We start from the raw sequence: 20,107 nt of genomic DNA on the forward strand, positions 1-20,107 counted from the left end.
TTCTAGATCGAGCAAAAATCCCGGAAGGAGGTATTATGGATGTGCGCAATATGGCTGGCAAAAGTGGGTGGTAGCTGATACTTTGTCTAATGAAGACAGAAGTGAAATATGTCGTGGAAGGTTAGGAAGAATAGAGTCAAGGTTAGACAGTGAATACATTGCTTCTCGTGTGCATAATCTAGGAAATTGGAATGTTACCATCAGTGGTCTGGATATTAGTTATAAATTTAACTCTTTTGGCTGTATATCTTATTACTTTGTTAGTTCGGTCGTTAATTAGTGTTGAGTAATGTTGTTGTTATAATATGACAGATTAAATGTTTGTAATAACCAGCTTAAGACTAATTAGTTTATTAGTTTATGTGGTTAATTAGTGTTGACTAATGTTGGTACTGTAATGTGATAGGATAATTTGTTTTTAGTTAAGATGGATAATGTAGAACTTGTTATATACCAATTTGATCATTTTATAATGATTTTTTGTGCGTTCTTCTTCTTTTTGGACTTGTTCTTACTAGTACCCATTTTGTAATGGTTTGATCATTTTGTAATGATATATAGCTGCCTCTTGATATCTACTAGCATTGCAGAGATCCTTGAGCAAGGCATTGTAAGGTTCAACTTGCACAACGTCCTCCCTATCTAAGAAGGTCATAGCCTCATTCAACTTCACAAATTTGCAAAGCTCATTTGAATGCTTTAAGAGCTAAGGTTACATCCAACATAGAATCCAACACATGAACTAACCTCTGAGGATGAAGGCCACCTTTAAGGGCCTGCACTACAGATATAAACTCCGCAGTATCTGGATTGACCATGTGCAGCAGTTGCATATGAAAATGTACGATAATTTAGAGAAATCCAGACAAAGGCAGGCTTGGGAATGGTTAAATTATAAAACTTGGTGATCATTTCATCAAACAATGGATATGCAAAGAGTCCTTCCCCCTCTTAAACAATGGATATGCAAAGAGAAATTAAGTCTCAACAGTTTGTTAAAATGGCATGCATAGCTACACTTAACCATCACACAGCATTGAACAAGCTTAGAAACATAAGAAACCAGTATCATATCACACAACATTGAACAAGCTTAGAAACATAAGAAACAAGTATCATATAGACAGATCAAGATCCATATATTATGTTTCAAGGAAAAAAATTTGAGACATCCTGATCTGGCTTAAACTTCTTGACTTCCCTTCTTGACTTCCAAAGCTTTGGCTTGGCACACTGCCTTCTTAGCCCCCTGACAAGCCTGGGTGTGCCAGGAAGCTCTCCACTTGTTTCAAACCCTTTCCTCCGAATGTCGCCAAGTGTAAGAATACCCTCAAGAAAGTCTTCGTGATCAATGATAAGAACACAAGTTTGTTGTTTGTCATGCATAAGCACAATGGCATCCTCATTACATTGTCTTTGAGTCTTTGACATGGCTAAAGAAACCTGGAGGAGAAAATAAATGTTTATGTGAAGCCAAACAAATTAAGAAGCACTAGTTGGGCTAGTAAGAAAGCTCTCTCATTACATTCGCCACTACCAATAAATTCATACCTTAAGGTCATCTAGCAGCATTTCATTGTTGATAGTGCCAGAGCGGTGAATGTCAGTTTCCAGTTGAGAAAGTTCGAGATCACCTCCATCATTAGAATAAGATGAACAATAAATGCTAGAATATAGAAAGAGCACAAGTTACTAAAAAACTTGATAAAGAAACAGTATCCCATTGCTAGTATCTTAGTCAAAACAAATCCATTAGTTACCATGAGTGGAAGCAATATTCTGTAGTCCTTTGTTAGCTCAAAGAGCAACAGTACTGAGGTTAGTGGAACCGAACAAACTGAAGCCAGTGTAGCAGCCATTCCAACCTGTATCAATGATATCAGTTTTAAATAATGAACAGGAATTTGAATCTCCTTGGATTTTCAAAGAATGTAACGACACCTACTAATGCATAAGCCTGGGGCTGAGCAACAGCACCATTTCCTGGAATTGTTGAATTTATAAGTTCTGCAGCTGAGCCTCCAAAAACTGCACCAAGGGCAGCACCTATCATCAAGCTTGGCGCATAAAGGCCACCTACAAGTCCAGAACCCTTGCAAATAGCAGTAGCTACTACTTTTGCACAAACTAGTTGAGTTAAAAGCCATATTCCTGGTGCTGAAGCACTCTTTCCCGTATGTAAAATTTCTTCAACATTTGTGAAACCCCAGTATAGAATTCCAGGGTCCTTGAGAGCTATCATGCCTGCTCCTAAACCACCTAAAGCAGGCAACATAACAGATGGAAGAGCAAACTGGTCCTTTATAAACTCAAAAAACTTTGTAAACCAAACTACCAGGCGAGAGAAAGCCACACTATGTAAACCTATCTATGTAAACCTATCTATGGCCACGTCAAAAGTGATCGCGAAGTAGAGATAGATGGTGCATAGGATTGCCAAGAGTGTTAGCATCGTCAGGAGAAACCTGTGGCGCTGGAGCAGAATGGACCAACTATCATGTAAACCAAACATATTATATTTGACAGATGAAGTAAATCATACTACTTTAATTTGGACAAATTATGTTGGAACTAACCTTTGCTTTGACATCAAAACAGAACAACCGTCGTCATTATTTGCCCCAAGTTGTTGAACCTCTTGTATCAATGGAGTGAGAATATTATACCGATGTCTTTCTCTTTCACAAACATATTAATCATAAATGTTAGTGATACTTTGATAACCACGCTTAATATCTTTGCGCCATCGATCCATAATATAATTCATAGGAACCTCAATCACCTTCATTCGTATCAACGCAGAGATAACATGCCTACATAAAATTCTCCGAAACTCAAAAAGATGGCATAGACACTTAACTTGACAATCTAACTCAGTATAATGTACCCTGAAGGAAGCATCCTTATAGGGTCTCCATTTTTTCCCAACAAAGTTTCTACCACTTCAAATATAAAAGCAACCCCTTCTTGCCTCACTAGTGAGGTATTGCAAAACATCAACCCTCTTATCTCATCTTGGAACAACTTAAATAAGTTGTTAGTGTAGAAACTTTGAAATTGTCTTTCAATTGGATAACTAGAAATTATTGGTATCATAGAATTAAAAGAACCAAAATCCAAATTTTTTTTCTTTTTCAATCTTCTTCTTCAGAGCATTATCAAACTGTTCAACAAATTGCTTCAAAGAAGTTTTCGAATGAACATATTCATCAAAAAAAGCATTCATACTTTCACTCCTTTGAGATGTGGACATACCTGCCCAAAACTTATCCTTGACGTACACAGGTATCCATCTATTCCGCTGTTCATACAAAGATTTCAACCAGTCATTATTCTCTAAATTAAAATCCTCAATCATTTTCATCCAATTCTTATCACATTCATCAATAGTAAGCGAGTTGTAAACAATATTCTTCAATTGTTTCTTTATCAGCTTATATTGAGCATGTCCACTTAATTTTGCTGGTAATTTTTTCATTATATGCCAAAGACACAAACGATGATGAGAATCTGGAAACATCTCTTCAATAGCAATTGTCATGGCGCGGCACTGGTCTGTGATTATGGCCTTCGGAGCATGCCCAAGCATACATGTCAACCAAGATTTGAACAACCATTTGAATGTTTCTGAATCTTCACTGGATAATAAACCACATCCAAGCAAAATGGATTAACCATGATGATTCACCCCAACAAAAGGAGCAAATGGCATATCATAACTATTAGTCAAATAAGTAGTATCAAAAGTCACAACATCAGAAAAGTAATCATATGCAGCCCTACATCTTGCATCTGCCCAAAAAACATTTCTTATTCGAGACTCTTCATCTAAATCAAGCACATAAAAGAAGTTAGAGTTCCGACTTTGCATGCGACAAAAATAATTACTCAAGGCTTCAGCATCTCCATCCCCTAACCTCAACCTTCTAGCTTCTGAAATATAATTCCTACACTTTCTCTCATCAAATGTCAAATTCTCATAGCCTCTAGCCTCAACTACCAATGAATGAAAACTTTTACTTTAAGTTATTCCTGCTTGATCATTTAATTCAAGTTTCCTCTTTGTAGTTGAATCCAATAATTTATTACATCTAAAATGTCGTGACTTTCCAGGGCTCAAGACGTGATTATGTTCAAGAGATACACTACTTATCACAAAGTTATCATCATTCCGAATAACAACATTAATCTTAGCTTTGCAATTTGTCTTAGTAGAAGGTCTAGGGTACAAAGCATTTTTGGCTTGAGATATTGTTTTACCACTTTTGGCACATCCAAAACAAAAATATTTTTGCTTTCCATCATCTCCCTTTTTACCACCTAATTTGCAAATACCAAAACCAACATTTTGAGCATAGGATTTATAAAAATTACGAACTTCATCTTCAGATATAAAAGTCATTCCAATCTTAGGAATCATGACTTCATTTAAATTAGATGGAGATAGATCTATGCTCACATGGTCGTTGCTATCGTTTACCTCATTTGAATCATTTTTTCCTTGTTCCATGATTATTTTTCACCTACATTTATTCAAAAATGGAAGACAGGTAAATATTCAACTACATTTATTTGTTTAAAAATTAGAAAACATATCCAAAAGAAATGTAACCGGTAAGCAAATAGCAACAAAGTTAGTACCAAATTTACTAAACCAAACAAACAAAACTCTAAAATAAAAACTAAAACCCAAATAGCAAATAGCAACCGATAAGCAAATGTAATGGTCATATCACAGCAAATAGCTTATGAGCTTAGGAAACACGAATGTTATTGCTTCCATACACTAATGTTATCACGGCAGATAGCTAAACATGAAATTTGATCACTAATGTTATCATTGCAGATACACAGGCTACACTAATGAATGTACAAAGCAAGAATCTCTATCACAATGAAATTTGATCGACCCTATTTTGATCTACACAATGGAAGTGTGAGGTGAGCAGCTAAACAGAAGAAAATCGAGCGGCGTTTAGATCCAACAAAAAAAAACTTAAGATCCAACTAAATCAGCTAAGGAAAATACCAGGGCAGATTTAGGGTAGGGGAGGGCTAGGGGAAGAGTCTTTGGCCGCCGGACGTTCGATGGGAAGGGAGAGCGGCGAGCAGAGAGCGTCGAGAGTCTTTGGCCGCCGGACGTTCGATGGGAAGGGAGAGCGACGAGCAGAGAGCGTCGAGAGTCATTGGCCGTCGGACATTCGATGGGAAGGGAGAGCGGCGAGCAGAGAGCGTCGAGAGTTAGGACCACAGAGAGCAGAGGGCGCAGAGAGCATCGCCGGGAGTTCGATCGGGGCAGAGAGCGGAGAGAAAGAGCGGCGGCAAGGAGACGACGAGAAAGAGCGTGTTTTAGGGCAAGGAGGAAGGATTGCGGCGAGAAATGAGCGCGAATCGAGCGACGCAGAGTGAAAAAACCCCAAAATTAGTGCTGAAGTGTCATGCCCACGTAGGAATCCACATCAGTCGAGATATGAATTCGAGAAGGTATTTCGAGATGCATATCATTTCTCTATTATAAAATATGGGTTAATTTCTAATTTAGTCCCTCATTATTTGACGTAGTCCCAATTTCGTCCCTATATTTTCAATTGACCAAGTTTAGTACTCCAATTTTCGAACGTCTTCCCAAATCAATCTTTCCGTCTAAATCTCTGTTAAAGTAGACGGGGTGACTTGTTTAACCGGTGGAAGTGACCAGTTACTTTTAGATCTTGCGCTGTTTGTCCTAGAAATCGACTCACGCGTTGTTCATCGATGCAAAGAGAGGTAGCATATTTTGTCAAGCTTTTATCATTCTTTCTCCTTGCTGCTTCCATTTTACCCTCCTCTAGGTCTCCCCTCCCCTCCCCTCCCACCTCTCTTTGTTATTTTGATTTGAGCTTATCACTCATACAGATACAACTACGCAAGTACAGCTAGATCAAAAACCCCTCCTTTGGTACATACTTACTAGAGATTTTGGAGCAACTCTGACAAGTGAGGGCAACTTTTGTTGTGTGTTTTCTCTTCACGATAGGTATGCTCCTCCAATTCTGTAACATAGAAAACAAATGGTTTCCGACAATAGCATTTCCAAACTTCATTTATTGAGATTATGTAAAGTAAAATATAAACTTCATTCACTCAATTTGTATTTGAATGAAATTGAATTTGTAAATGATTCTAATTATGCTCAAAGATATGAAGGGTAATGTAATTCCATTATTTTCTTTTCCAAGCAGAGTGACAAAAAGTTAGTGAAGAACTCAAGCTAAGCTTCCATACATTATAGAGTATTTTTATTCTCCGTGAAGTAGATTTGTTGATATCACACTCGCTCTCTCCTTATTTAATGACTCAACATAGTAAAACTTGCTTGGATCACACTCCAAATTATGGTAAGATATACACAAATGAAGTATTTAATGTTTTGCTAATTTACTATGTCATAATTTTCATTAATTCATTGAGTTATTAATTATTAATTGTGCATATTTTTCTAGGACTTTGTGGTGAACCAGATTTCCTTACAATTAAGTTTTATTATAATGGGGAGATGAAATCTAGTCTTCATGAAAAAAAATATATCGGTGGACAATTCGATTTTTTTGACTATGTTGATAGGGATATTTTAGAGATGATTGAATTGTGGGGCTATGCGGAGGATATAGGGTATAAAGACAAGCAATCTATCAAATTTTGGCATAAATTTGGAGAAACATTGAAAGATGGAAAATATTTGGAAACTGACACAGATGTTTTGGATATTATCCCCCATATTCCTAGTAATTATGAGGTTGAAATATACATTGAGCAGAATGATGGTCAGATGGGGTTGGGGAGCATACTGATTAGGATGGAGAAAGATGTCAGGGAATCTGAGATAGATAATATCAACAAAGCTATTGATGAATTTGAAGAAAGTGATTATGATTTTGATGAAAATGATAGGTTGTTTAAAACTTTTGTGGATTATGATGCAGGAGTCAGTAAAGAGAAAGACTTGACTAGTGATGGACACATTTCTGATGAGTTGCTTCATATGATGCAACAACATGAAAGGGATGTTGATTGTGTGAATGATGATGGTTTTGGAAATCCATTAACTTCTGATGATGAGGATGAAATACGAGATTTCCCTATTTATGATAAAAATACTGATTCCGAAAACCCACAATTGAAGCTTGGGTTGATTTTTAATTTGAAGAAAGAAGCAAAATTTGCAATTGAAAGTTATTGTATCAGAAAAGGAATGTCAGTTATGTTCGTAAAGAATGATGGCAAGAGACTTAGAGCAAAATGTAGAAACAATGATTGTGGATGGTTAATTCATGTTTCGATGATGACCAATGACACATGTTGGCAAGTTAAAACTTTCGAAGAGAAACACAACAATTGCGTTTGGACGATTGAAAATAAATGCATTACCTCAAGTTGGTTAGGGAAAACATTTGTCAAAAAATTCATGACAAATCCCAAGTTAGGAAGCCTTGAGTTCAAGAATGAGATTCGTCAATCGATGAATGCAGAGATTTCTAGGAAAGTGGCTTACCTAGCGAAGAGAAAGGCATTGAGTTTGGTCGAGGGAAGTGTTGAGGAGTAATTTGTTAAAATTAGAAATTATTGTGCTGAGTTGATACGGACTGATAGAGATGCCATCGTCATTTTGAAGTTAACTGAGGATGAAGCTAGATCGAGGTTTCAAAGAATGTATGTTTGCTTTTCTGCATGTAAGTTAGGATTCCAGGATACATGTAGGCCTGTAATCGGTGTTGATGGTTGTTTTCTGAAATCAAAAACAGGTGGACAGTTATTGTCAGCTGTTGGATTGGATCCAAATAATAATATATTTCCAATATGTTATGCCTTAGTTGAGGGAGAAACAAAAGAAACTTGGATGTGGTTTTTGCGGTTGTTAGCTGGTGACATAAACTTAGGAAATGACTGTGCATGGACATTTATGTCAGACAAACAGAAAGGATTGATTCCTGCTTTGGACAGTTTGTTTCCGAATGCTGAGCACAGATTTTGTGTACGACATATGCATAGCAACATGAAAAATGATGGATATAAAAGTGTAGCCATTAAAAATGCTTTGTGGGATGCTGCAAAGGCTACAACAGTTCAAGAATTTCGTAAGAGGATGCAAGAGTTGAAGGAGATTGATCGTAATGCATATGAGTGGTTAGCAAAAAAGTATGAGAATCATTGGAGTAAGGCATTTTTCAGCACTATCCCCAAATGTGATATATTGTTAAATAATATGTGTGAGTGCTTCAATAGTTTGATTTTGGATGCAAGAGAGAAATCAATAATTGAAATGTTTGAAGCAATCAGAAATTTGTTGATGCGGCGATTTCAGTTAAATCGTGAGATGGCTGAAAAATGGAATACAAGAAACTGTCCAAGGATAAGAGCTATCTTAGCTAAAATTTCTTTGGAGGCTGCCAAACTTATTCCTATGAAATCAGATGATATGCACTTCCAAATTAAGGCTACAAGCAGTCAAGAGCAGCACACGGTGGACCTTTCTACAAATTCTTGCAGTTGTAGACAATGGGATTTGACAGGTATTCCATGCAAGCATGCATTATGTGCACTTTGGTGTAAACATGAAGACGCTGAGGCTTTTGTTAGTCACTACTACAAGACTGAAGCTTACAAGAAATGTTATTCAAGATCAATAATGCCGATTAATGGGCCTGATTTGTGGCCAGATTGTGTATTTCCACCTCCACTTCGTCCAGCTTATAATAAGAACAAAGCTGGAAGACCGGCCAAATTGAGAAGAAGAGAACCTGACGAACCTCCAGCAAAATGTCATACCAAATTGAAAGCTCCACATAGACAAAACAAATGCAAGAGATGTGGCCATTTAGGTCATAATCAAAGGACTTGTACAGATGATAGAAACACACAACAAGAGGCAACTTCACAGCAAAGTAGTATCCAACCAACAAACATCAATTCGGTACTCAATACAAGGGAGAAAGTACAAGTTAGTTAAAAACATTCTATGAAAATAGTTTCTTAAAGTTTTGTTAACAATTGTAATTTTGATACAGGTGAAGAGACCAAATAGAATTGAGATACAGATTGGTGGGAGCTCGAACACCTTATCAAATGTGAATGTAAGTTTACTTAATTTCATTTTATGCTTTTGCTTCCATGTATTAAACTATTAAACATATTGTTGACAGATGACAGACAGAAACACACAACAAGATGCAACTTCACAGCAAAGTAGTGTCCAACCAACAAACATCAATTCGGTACTCAATACAAGGGAGAAAGTACAAGTTAGTTAAAAACATTCTATGAAAATAGTTTTTTAAAGTTTTGTTAACAATTGTAATTTTGATACAGGTGAAGAGACCAAATAGAATTGAGATACAGATTGGAGGGAGCTCGAACACCTTATCAAATGTGAATGTAAGTTTACTTAATTTCATTTTATGCTTTTGCTTCCATGTATTAAACTATTAAACATATTGTTGAAATGAATTTAGGTGGATCAATCTACCATCATTCAAACACCAGTGTTTGTCAAAGGTGGTAGAAATTACACCATAATCTCCAAACTTCGATCGATATCAAGCGATTCAAGAAGACAAGTTCAATCAATGTCTCAACCAGTGTCAAAGCCTAGGTCTGGCCCAAATATTTCGAAGAAGAGAATAACTTCATCACAATCTTCTGTCATCAAGAAATGATCAATGCTTGTTGTATGAATTTTGGATTTTTACTTTTGGTACTGGCGTTTGTTGTGTATTGGTACTGGTGGATGTTGTGTATTGGTACTGGTGGATATTTTTGGTGCTTATGGTTGTTATGTTCTGGTTAGGCACGATATTTTAGTGTTGGAGTTTATGTTTTGGAACGATAGATATATATTAGCTTTCTTCCAACCTCATTTGTATAAAGGTAAATAGTTTCTTTTAACACACTTGCTCATTATTAATTTTCTTCCAACCTCATTCGTATAAAGGTAAATAGTTTCTTTTAACACATGTAGACTGCTCCTTGATTCAAGCAATGCTAGCACATTAGTTTTATACAAACCCATTTTATTTAAATTCATCAAGAAGCATAATCTCACTTTGCACATGCTATCGCAAAGAGAACCTATCGCATAGCCTTCTGGTTCATTTGTTTAAAATAAAAAAAATCCATTTCTATGGTAATTAACAATTTAAAAAACACCATATCACTTGCTTTTTTCCTCAGATAAAAGGGACCATTAAATATGAAAACCATAACTAATAGATCATTCAGTTTGGTAATGAGTGATACAACACAAAGGGTTAATATCTGAGAACAACATTAACTAATAACTAATAACACAATTGAGTAGTAACAATAACAAGTTCCATTGTCATCACAAGTACAAGGATTCAAATATTGTATCAATCTTTTCATATATCTTCGCAACTCTTGCTGCATGATCGCGATTCTCACGTTTTAACTCCAGTTGAGCATCTCGTAGCTTAGCAATTTTTTCAGATTTGTTAGGTGTTGTACTTGAACTTGAACTGGAATTTGAAGTTGAAGTCACAGAATTGTTGTCACTGAAAGCAAATGAAGTAGCTACGGGTTGTTTCAACTGTGTATTTAAAAATGCACCATAAGCTTTCTCTGCCTCTTCTCTACTCCAATATGATTTGTGTAAAGCACCACTAAATTTATTCACTTCATTATGTGTTTCTGCCCAACTATCATAAATACCAGGATTACGTCCAACAAATACAACATATGTTTTGCCCTACATCAGAAATAGATTTAAAAGCACATTATTTCCAATGAGAAAAAGTATAACTTGCGTTAAAAGATTAAAATTTTCAAAAGGCTCACCATTTTAACACGAGTCACCTTAACAAGTTCAACTATGTCTGCATAATATAGTCAATATTCCATAATTAAAACTTTTAAATATAAATACAAAAGCTACAGTAAATTGATTAACCAAAATTAGTTGACAGTGCTTAGTGAGGGAGTTTTTGCACTTCGAAAACAAAATAACATAACAATCTAGCATATTTTTTCTTTTGCAAAGTAGGGCACAGAAATTGAATCGGTCTAGCCTCATGGAAGATTGTAAAGAGTAAATCTTTTTGAGAAACGGAGAGAAAGTGAAACTCAGTGAGATTAAATTCTACCAAGTGCCTATAGCAATCTATCATTGACGAAACTCGGTGACAGATGAATGCTAAGCTTCACAAAACTCGGTGACAAATGAATGAAAAGCTAGACTGTAAAATAACAGGATGAAAATGGTGGAAGGAGAGGGGAGACCTATTGAAGGATGAAATGGAATCAGAGAGGAGAAAGAATGGCAACAGCAGCAAGAATCTGCTTCGTCTCCCGAAATCGCTGAACAAGGCGATCGCTGAAATATTCTGCCTCTAGGTCATCTCTAGAATGGGGAGAGAATACAACAATAAAAGCAAGACGATTCGGTCACTTCCACCGGTTAAACAAGTTGCCCCGTCTACTTTAACAGAGATTTGGACGGAAGGATTGATTTGGGAAAACGTTCGAAAATTAGAGGGCTAAATTTGGTCAATTGACAAATGAGGGACTAAATCAGCACCACGTCAAATAATAAGGGACTAAATTGAGAATTAACCCTATAAAATATATATTATTTCTTTTATTGTAATATGAATAATTTAGGATTATAAAATTTTATAAATTTATACTTAAAATTTATAGAAATTATAAAATAAATATATTTATAAATTATTCATAAAATTTGAATTCTTTTGTTTCATATATTTTTTATTTTTTTAATAAATATAAATAAATTTTATTAATTGAATATTATATCAAATTTATTTATGAATATTTAATTCGATTCTAAATATTGCTATAATTACTCAAAATGTTAATTGGCTAAGGATATAACCTATATCTATGTAATAGTGCAATGTTATAGATTTATAGTGAAACTTTTTGGGATAGATTCTTTTATCTATAAAAAAATAGATTAGGGGATAGATTATTTATAATTGTGATTAGATTGAGATTGCGATCTGACCATAATTAGTTATGATCCTTCTCTGCATTCATCGTCCCTAAGGTTATTGATCCTGTCCGAATGCTGAATCAACGGACGCTGGGCACGGGGCGCTCTTCGACTGCTGACGTGGATCTTCGACTGGTGGCACGAAGCTCCGGCGAACCTGCACAGAAGTCGGGCTGGGAAGGGTTTCCCGGCGGCGACCCTCCGACGCTCAAGTCAGGCAAGCAAATAGTGAAGAAAGTGGCTCCAAAAGTCTTGAACCCGTACCTCTGGCGAAGTATGAGGCTCTATATATAGAGCGGTGAAGGAGCTCCTGCACGTCCACCGAGGCGAATACGTGTCCGCAGCCCATGCCTCGGTTTGTATCTGTCAGAAAGCTTACCTGACGCCATATTGCTATAGTCCACGCACGTCTTCGATGGGACAACAGAATACCTCGTTGTCAGACTTGGCGTATGGCCTAGCTATAGGACTTGACAGCTGTCATAAAATGTTCTTGTCCCTCTTTACCGATCACAGGCCAGGGCGTCCGGCAGGCTGGCCGGACGGGGAGTCCATCCGGCCAACCCTCAACTTACGCACCGGCCGGACGGCACTCACATCACGTCCGTCCGGCCAGCCCTTGGCCTCAATATGCTGGGGATATTTTTGGTAGGGTGCTATGTAGGGACTGTTTAGCAGTATATCATCTTCTCTTAGGCCTTCCGCTCGGCTCTTAGCTATTGTTTCAACTGAGCGTCGGAACCCCGACCCCTGTCAGGGCACCTTTTACTATTGGAAGCTCATCGGTCAGCCGATCGGTCTATCCTTTTCTCCTAAGTCCGGTCGGCTCACCCTTCTCCGGTGGACCCCCCGGCCCTTTGATCTCTACGTGGCATTGACCCCTCGCAATGTGGTCCTCTGCCTTGACCACCGGATCAATTGCCTTCCCCTCAAGTCTAGTCAAAGGAGGCGAAGTCCGACTGACTGGACTGCCGATCTGGTCGAGTGGCGACCGATACCTTAGTCCGCTCGGACAAGATGAGAGTGGCGACCGATACCTTAGTCCGCTTGGACAAGATGAGGGTTGCTCGCCCGTTCGGCGATATCTTGCCCGTGCCTTGGAAATTATGCCGAGGCGTCTGTCAACCATGTGCGTTAACCCGTAACTTGCTGACACGTGGCTACCTTTCTCTTGTCAGGGTATGGCGGTGGCGTCACTTCCGATGGGACAGCCGCCGTTTGAAATGAACACTGGATGATGACCTCGTTATCGATGACCTGGATCGGACGGCTGAAATTGATAGCGGCCGCCCTTATAAAGCTCCGACTTCCGCTTTCCGCCGCATTTCAGCCTCATCTCCTCCCGACGTCTCGTTGCTCCTTTCTTCTCCAGCGACCTTGCGTTCCGGCTCTCCGGCGACCCTACAGCTTCTTCCGATCATCTCCCTTGCCCGTAAGGCTTCCTTTTCCTTGCTGCCTCTCCTTTCTTCTCTCTATTAGCTATTTCTTTTATCATCCCACACTCTTTCCTAGTTTTATTTCTCCTTCCTTCCATCACGCGTCCATCCCTGGCCTTATACCATGACCAGTACCTCACAGCCGACCGGCGGTGCTCCTGGTCTTTGGTATTCGACCATGGAAAGTCGGTTCGACGAGGAGGACGCCTTGCGCCTCACTCGAACCTATGATCTGCCGACCGACCACCACATTATAGTAGCTGACACCACCGACCGACCACATGAACCGCCGCCCGGCACCGTTCTTTTCTTCCGAGATCAATTTTTGGCCGGGCTGCGTTTTCCACCCCACAAGTTCTTCTTACAAGTCTGCAATTATTTTCGCATTCCGCTCGACCAGGTAGTCCCTAACTCCATTAGGCTGTTGAGCGGAGTGATAGTCCTTTTTAAACTGAACAACATCCCCCTCGACCCTAAGATTTTTCACTACTTTTTTTATCCCAAGCAAGCCGAGTGGGGTACCTTTATTTTCTAGTCTAGGATAAGTTTCGTCCTTTTTGATAATATGCCGAGCTCCAACAAACATTGGAAGGAGCACTTTTTCTATGTGCGTTTTCCCGAGCCGCCAACTTTCCGTACCAAGTGGCAGACGGCGATGCCGGCGCAACCGGAGCTCGGCAAATTTAGAGGCGATGCGGCCTACCTTCATGCGGCCGAGCGGTTGGTGGGTCAGCGCTATCACATTGACAAGCTGCTCCTTCCGGGAGTAATGTATATATTCGGCCTGTCTTCTACCCCAGCCGATCTGCCCTGCAGCATGAGTAAGCGATTCTCATCCCTCCTTTTTCTTTTGTTCTAATTGATTTAATCTTTGTTTCTACAGCTGAAGTTATGTGGCGTGCTAAGGCGACCGAGAAGCTCAAATTGAAAGCCGCTCAGATTGAGGCGATGAAGAACAAGGAGGTCGCCGAGCGGGGCCTTGATCCAGCTGATCTGACCGGCGAAGTAGGTAAGGGGACTCAGGATGCCCCTGAAGCCTTAGCAGCTACTACCTCTCACGACGAGGCAGCGGGCGGCACAGAACCTTCTACCCAAGCCGAGGTGGAGGGCCGTTCGGCCGATGATGTTCCCCTGCTCACTCGGAAGCGCAGACGGCCAGAGCCGGCATCTGCATCAACTGCCTTTGATGAGCCACAGCCCGAGCGGGGCGCGGATGCTCCGATGTTATTGGGGACCATTTCTCTAGAGAGTACCCCAACCCCACATGGCTCTCCGAGGGTAAGCTATGAGGTGCCGCCGTCCAGCCCTTCAAGAACTCTGCGCCGTATCAGGCGTTTGGGCGAGCTTCCCTCCTCGTCCACCGGTGGGCCATCCGGTAAGGCCGATGCTTCTCAGAGCGAGCCGAGCGGCCCAAATTTAATTAAAACCATCCTGCGCCTCCCCTTATAGGAATACATGGCTGCTGCTGATCGGCCAGCGGTCCCCGAGCAGCAGATCACCTTGACGGGCCCTCTTGCAAAAGCTTGGGAGGATGCTCGGCGCTGAATAACCGCGATGACTCCCGGGCAGCTCGGTGACAGCAACCTTCAACAGGCCACCGGGGTATGCTCTTTTTCTTTGTTCGTGTATTTGAATTAAGTTTTTAACCTGTTCACTTTTGCTCGCAGAACTGGGTGGAGCAGATTGCCATTAGCAATCGGTTGGCCGAGCTGGAGGATGAATTGAAAAAACTTAAAGCCGCAGGGGACAACCGACAACAGACAGCCGCTCTGGAGAAGGCCAAAAGATTACTGGAAGCCGAACGGAAACGAGCTTCCGATCTAGCGAGTGAGGTCGCTCGGCTTGAAGTGGTGGTCAAACAACGAGATAAGGAGATCAAGACGGCGACCACTCGGAAGCGCCAGGCCATCGATGACATGGACCGAATGAAGGTGGAGATCAGAGGGCTAGAGCAACGCATCAAGGATCTGGATGCCCTTCTGACCACCGAGAAAGAGAGCCGCTCGGCCGATTTGCTGAAATTTGATGAAGACTTAAAGGCTCTCCATGCTGCCAACGATGCCTCCTAGGCCGCGCTCAAAGAGTATCAGGAGGGGGAGTCGGCTCGTTCTGAGGAAGTGAGGAAGGCATTCGTCCGCTCGGATGCCTTTGGGGAGAAATTTACTGACAAGATCTCCCTCACCTTTGAAGAGGCGATCAAGGCGGCTGTGGATCACTTGAAGACCAAGGGCCACCTTCCCGCCGAGCTGACCATCCCTCCAGAGGATCTGGCTACCGTGATGGGCGCCATTCCTGATGCACTTTTTGATTTTGACGCGTGAGGAGTGTTTCTCATCAACTTTTTTGTACCCTTGCCGTTCGGCCAAACTTGTTATTTGCTGTAACTTTTTTGGTTTGCCCAGTGCTCGGCATAAATAGATTATCTTTTCCGTTCCTTCAACTTTTGTTTTGGCAAGAAATTTTTTTTTCGTCACATTAAGTGTTCTTTAAAACTCCTCCGCTCGGCTTCACGCTCTAACGTGGACTCAAGCCGCTTGCCTTCAATAACGTCTTTCGCCATGCAATTGGGCAGCCGCTCGGCGCGCGAACGTCACTCGTTCACGTGCTCACATTTTTAATTCTAATTAACCATCTTTTGCTTTGCGCCTTACCTCAAAGGGGTTTTCGCTAGATTTTCGCAATGCGAGCCGCTCGGACGTTTATAGACGCCGGCTCGTCTCTCGATATTTAACGTCGGAGCTCGACGGTATTCCGCTCGGACGTTTATAGACGCCGGCTAGTCTCTCGATATTTAACGTCGGAGCTCGACGGCCTTCCGCTCGGACGTTTATAGACGCCGGCTCGTCTCTCGATATTTAACGTCGGAGCTCGACGGCGCGGATATACCGGCTCGTCCTCGATATTTAACGCCGGAGCTCGGCGGTCTTCCGCCGGCGTTTATAGACGCCGGCTCGTCTCGATATTTAACGTCGGAGCTCGACGGTCTTCCGCCGACGTTTATAGACGCGGCTCGTCTCGATATTTAACGTCGGAGCTCGGCGGTCTTCCGCCGGGACGTTTATAGACGCCGGCTCGTCTCGATATTTAACGCCGAGCTCGACGGCCTTCCGCTCGGGCGATACCGACTCGTCTCTCGATATTTAACGTCGGAGCTCGACGACCTTCCGCTCGGACGTTTATAGACGCCGGCTCGTCTCTCGATATTTAACGTCGGAGCTCGACGGTCTTCCGCTCGGACGTTTATAGACGCCGGCTCGTCTCTCGATATTTAACGTCGGAGCTCGACGGCCTTCCGCTCGGACGTTTATAGACGCCGGCTCGTCTCTCGATATTTAACGTCGGAGCTCGACGACCTTCCGCTCGGCCGGTTATAGCCGCCGCGTCTCTCGATATTTAACGCCGGAGCTCGACGGTCTTCCGCCGGACGTTTATAGACGCCCGTCTCTCGATATTTAACGCCGGAGCTCGACGGTCTTCCGCTTCGGCTGACGATGCCCTCGTCTCTCGATATTTAACATCCGAGCTCGACGGTCTTCCTCTCGGACGTTTATAGACGCCGCTCGCTCTCGATATTTAACGCCGGGCTCGACGGTCTCCGCTCGGACGTTTATAGACGCCGCTCGTCTCTCGATATTTAACGCGCGGAGCTCGGCGGTCTTCCGCTCGGACGTTTATAGACGCCGGCTCGTCTCGATATTTAACGTCGGAGCTCGACGGCCTTCCGCCCAGACGCTGGCCCGTCTCGATATTTAACGTCGGGCTCGGCGGCCTTCCGCTCGGGCGTTTATAGACGCCGGCTCGTCTCGATATTTAACGCCGGAGCTCGGCGGTCTTCCGCTCGGACGCGTTTATAGACGCCGGCTAGTCTCTCGATATTTAACGCCGGAGCTCGACGGCCTTCCTCTGACGTTTATAGATGCCGGCTCGTCTCTCGATATTTAACGCCGGAGCTCGGCGGCCTTCCGCCGGGACGTTTATAGACGCCGCTCGTCTCGATATTTAACGTCGGAGCTCGACGGTCTTCCGCCGGACGTTTATAGACGCCGCTCGTCTCGATATTTAACGCCGGAGCTCGGCGGTCTTCCGCTCGGACGCGTTTATAGACGCCGCTCGTCTCGATATTTAACGTCGAGCTCGGCGGTCTTCCGCTCGAGCGTTTATAGACGCCGGCTCGTCTCGATATTTAAGCATCGAGCTCGACGGCCTTCCGCTCGGACGCGTTTATAGACGCCGGCTCGTCTCGATATTTAACGCGTCGGGCTCGGCGGCCTTCCACTCGGACGGTTTAGACGCCGGCTCGTCTCGATATTTAACGCGTCGGAGCTCGACGGTCTTCCGCCGGAGCGTTTATAGACGCCGGCTCGTCTCGATATTTAACGCCGGAGCTCGGCGGCCTTCCGCTCGGACGCGTTTATAGACGCCGGCTCGTCTCGATATTTAACGCCGGAGCTCGGCGACCTTCCGTTCGGACGTTTATAGACGCCGCTCGTCTCTCGATATTTAACGTCGGAGCTCGGCGGTCTTCCTTCGGGCGTTTATAGACGCCGCTCGCTCTCGATATTTAACGCGTCGGAGCTCGAGAGTCTTCCGCCGGACGCGTTTATAGACGCCGGCTCGTCTCGATATTTAACGCCGGAGCTCGGCGGTCTTCCGCCGAACCTATAGACGCCCGCTCGTCTCGATATTTAACGCCGGAGCTCGGCGGCCTTCCGCTCGGGCGTTTATAGACGCCGGCTCGTCTCGATATTTAACGTCGGGCTCGACGGCCTTCCGCCGGACGTTTATAGACGCCGCTCGTCTCTCGATATTTAATGCCGGAGCTCGACGGTCTTCCGCCGGAGCGTTTATAGACGCCGGCTCGTCTCGATATTTAACGTCGGAGCTCGGCGGCCTTCCGCTCGGACGTTTATAACGCCGGCTCGTCTCTCGATATTTAACGTCGGAGCTCGACGGTCTTCCGCTGGGACGTTTATAGACGCCGGCTCGTCTCTCGATATTTAACGTCGGAGCTCGACGGTCTTCCGCTCGGACGTTTATAGACGCCGGCTCGTCTCTCGATATTTAACGTCGGAGCTCGACGGTCTTCCGCTCGGACGTTTATAGACGCCGGCTCGTCTCTTGATATTTAACGTCGGAGCTCGACGGTCTTCCGCTCGGACGTTTATAGACGCCGGCTCGTCTCTCGATATTTAACGTCGGAGCTCGACGGTCTTCCACTCGGACGTTTATAGGCGCCGGCTCGTCTCTCGATATTTAACGTCGGAGCTCGACGGTCTTCCGCTCGGACGTTTATAGACGCCGGCTCATTTCTCGATATTTAACGTCGGAGCTCGACGGCCTTTAAGGCTAAATTTAACACTGATGATATACGCCCTACCGAGCGACGAGGGGTCTTCGTCTTCGATGACTTGTCTTGGATAATTTTTACGATCGGCCGAACGGCACGGGATCTTCGCCATTGAGTCGGTGGCTCGGGTCTTATACATCATGGAGATAGGCCGCTCGGCGGATAATGCCAATTGCGTTTTTGAACATTTTGCTTCCTGCATTTCAAATATACAGCCAAACGGAAAATATACAGCATACATTACATTGGCGCACCTTTCATCCTGTCCCGGAAAGGCTGGAGATAATTTGCGCTTCATGGTGGATCCAAGTCCCAATCCATCTTCCTCCGCTCGGCAGCTCGTCCACCCAACTTCCTCGTATGTGGTCGATCCATTGCCTGACATCGAACTCCCGCTCTTGAGGTTCCAGAAGGAGGGGCTTGCTATAAGTTGAATTCGGGAGATGAAGTATCTGCTTTTGAGGGAAATGGGACTGTGGCAGTCGGTGCTTCCGCTCGGCCCCCTGATGCTGATGTCGCTTGTTGCTCAGCCGCTCGGCTTGCGCTTTCTCTCTCGGTTGCTCCACGAGCTTGGCTGCTCTAGCCTTGATTAGAGCGTCGGGCTCCTTCGTGGAGAGCATCACCGTATGTTGTCGTCCAGCATCGTCCATTGTTTCCGTTCGGATGCAGGAGCGTTCCCACAGACGGCGCCAAATTGATCCTGTCCGAATGCTGAATCAACGGACGCTGGGCACGGGGCGCTCTTCGACTGCTAACGTGGATCTTCGACTGGTGGAACGAAGCTCCGGCGAACCTGCACTGAAGTCGGGCCGGGAAGGGTTTCCCGGCGGCGACCCTCCGACGCTCAAGTCAGGCAAGCAAATAGTGAAGAAAGTGGCTCCAAAAGTCTTGAACCCGTACCTCCGGCGAAGTATGAGGCTCTATATATAGAGCGGTGAAGGAGCTCCTGCACGTCCACCGAGGCGAATACGTGTCCGCAGCCCATGCCTCGGTATGTATCTGTCAGAAAGCTTACCTGACGCCATACTGCTACAGTCCACACACGTCTTCGATGGGATAACAGAATACCTCGTTGTCAGACTTGGCGTATGGCCTAGCCATAGGACTTGACAGCTGTCATAAAATGTTCTTGTCCCTCTTTACCGATCACAGGCCAGGGCGTCCGGCAGGCCGGCCGGACGGGGAGTCCGTCCGGCCATCCCTCAACTTACGCGCCAGCCGGACGACACTCACATCACGTCCGTCCGGCCAGCCCTTGGCCTCAATATGCTGGGGATATTTTCGGTAGGGTGCTATGTAGGGACTGTTTAGCAGTATATC

The 20,107-nt window shown here is 43.4% G+C and overlaps 2 protein-coding genes across 2 annotated transcripts; both read right to left on the reverse strand.

Moving 5' to 3' along the window:
- Nucleotides 1–1,642: 1,642 nt before the first annotated feature.
- Nucleotides 1,643–3,541, reverse strand: LOC121994739 (chloride channel protein CLC-f-like). The gene is made up of 4 exons (XM_042548674.1): nucleotides 3,256–3,541; nucleotides 1,946–2,364; nucleotides 1,746–1,865; nucleotides 1,643–1,666 (listed from the first exon to the last, which is right to left on the reverse strand). The coding sequence occupies exons 1-4, from the start codon at nucleotides 3,539–3,541 to the stop codon at nucleotides 1,643–1,645; spliced, it is 849 nt and encodes a 282-aa protein (XP_042404608.1).
- Nucleotides 3,542–10,357: 6,816 nt separating this feature from the next.
- On the reverse strand, nucleotides 10,358–12,393 carry LOC121994740. The gene is made up of 3 exons (XM_042548675.1): nucleotides 12,384–12,393; nucleotides 10,831–10,868; nucleotides 10,358–10,741 (listed from the first exon to the last, which is right to left on the reverse strand). The coding sequence occupies exons 1-3, from the start codon at nucleotides 12,391–12,393 to the stop codon at nucleotides 10,358–10,360; spliced, it is 432 nt and encodes a 143-aa protein (XP_042404609.1).
- Nucleotides 12,394–20,107: the final 7,714 nt, after the last annotated feature.

This window comes from Zingiber officinale, chromosome 6A (genome assembly GCF_018446385.1).
Source record: "Zingiber officinale cultivar Zhangliang chromosome 6A, Zo_v1.1, whole genome shotgun sequence".
NCBI classification, from domain to species: domain Eukaryota; kingdom Viridiplantae; phylum Streptophyta; class Magnoliopsida; order Zingiberales; family Zingiberaceae; genus Zingiber; species Zingiber officinale.

What these genes read in the sequence shown, in the direction of transcription:
- LOC121994739 (XM_042548674.1), bottom strand. Translation starts at nt 3,541, where the DNA reads ATGACAATTGCTATTGAAGAGATGTTTCCAGATTCTCATCATCGTTTG. An exon ending in CAAGGATAAGTTTTGGGCAG is followed by an intron (nt 2,365 to 3,255) that starts GTATGTCCACAT and finishes TTACATAGATAG; the next exon opens with GTTTACATAGTGTGGCTTTC. An exon ending in TCATGGTAACTAATGGATTT is followed by an intron (nt 1,667 to 1,745) that starts GTTTTGACTAAG and finishes TCTATATTCTAG; the next exon opens with CATTTATTGTTCATCTTATT.
- LOC121994740 (XM_042548675.1), bottom strand. An exon ending in AGGTGACTCGTGTTAAAATG is followed by an intron (nt 10,742 to 10,830) that starts GTGAGCCTTTTG and finishes TTTCTGATGTAG; the next exon opens with GGCAAAACATATGTTGTATT.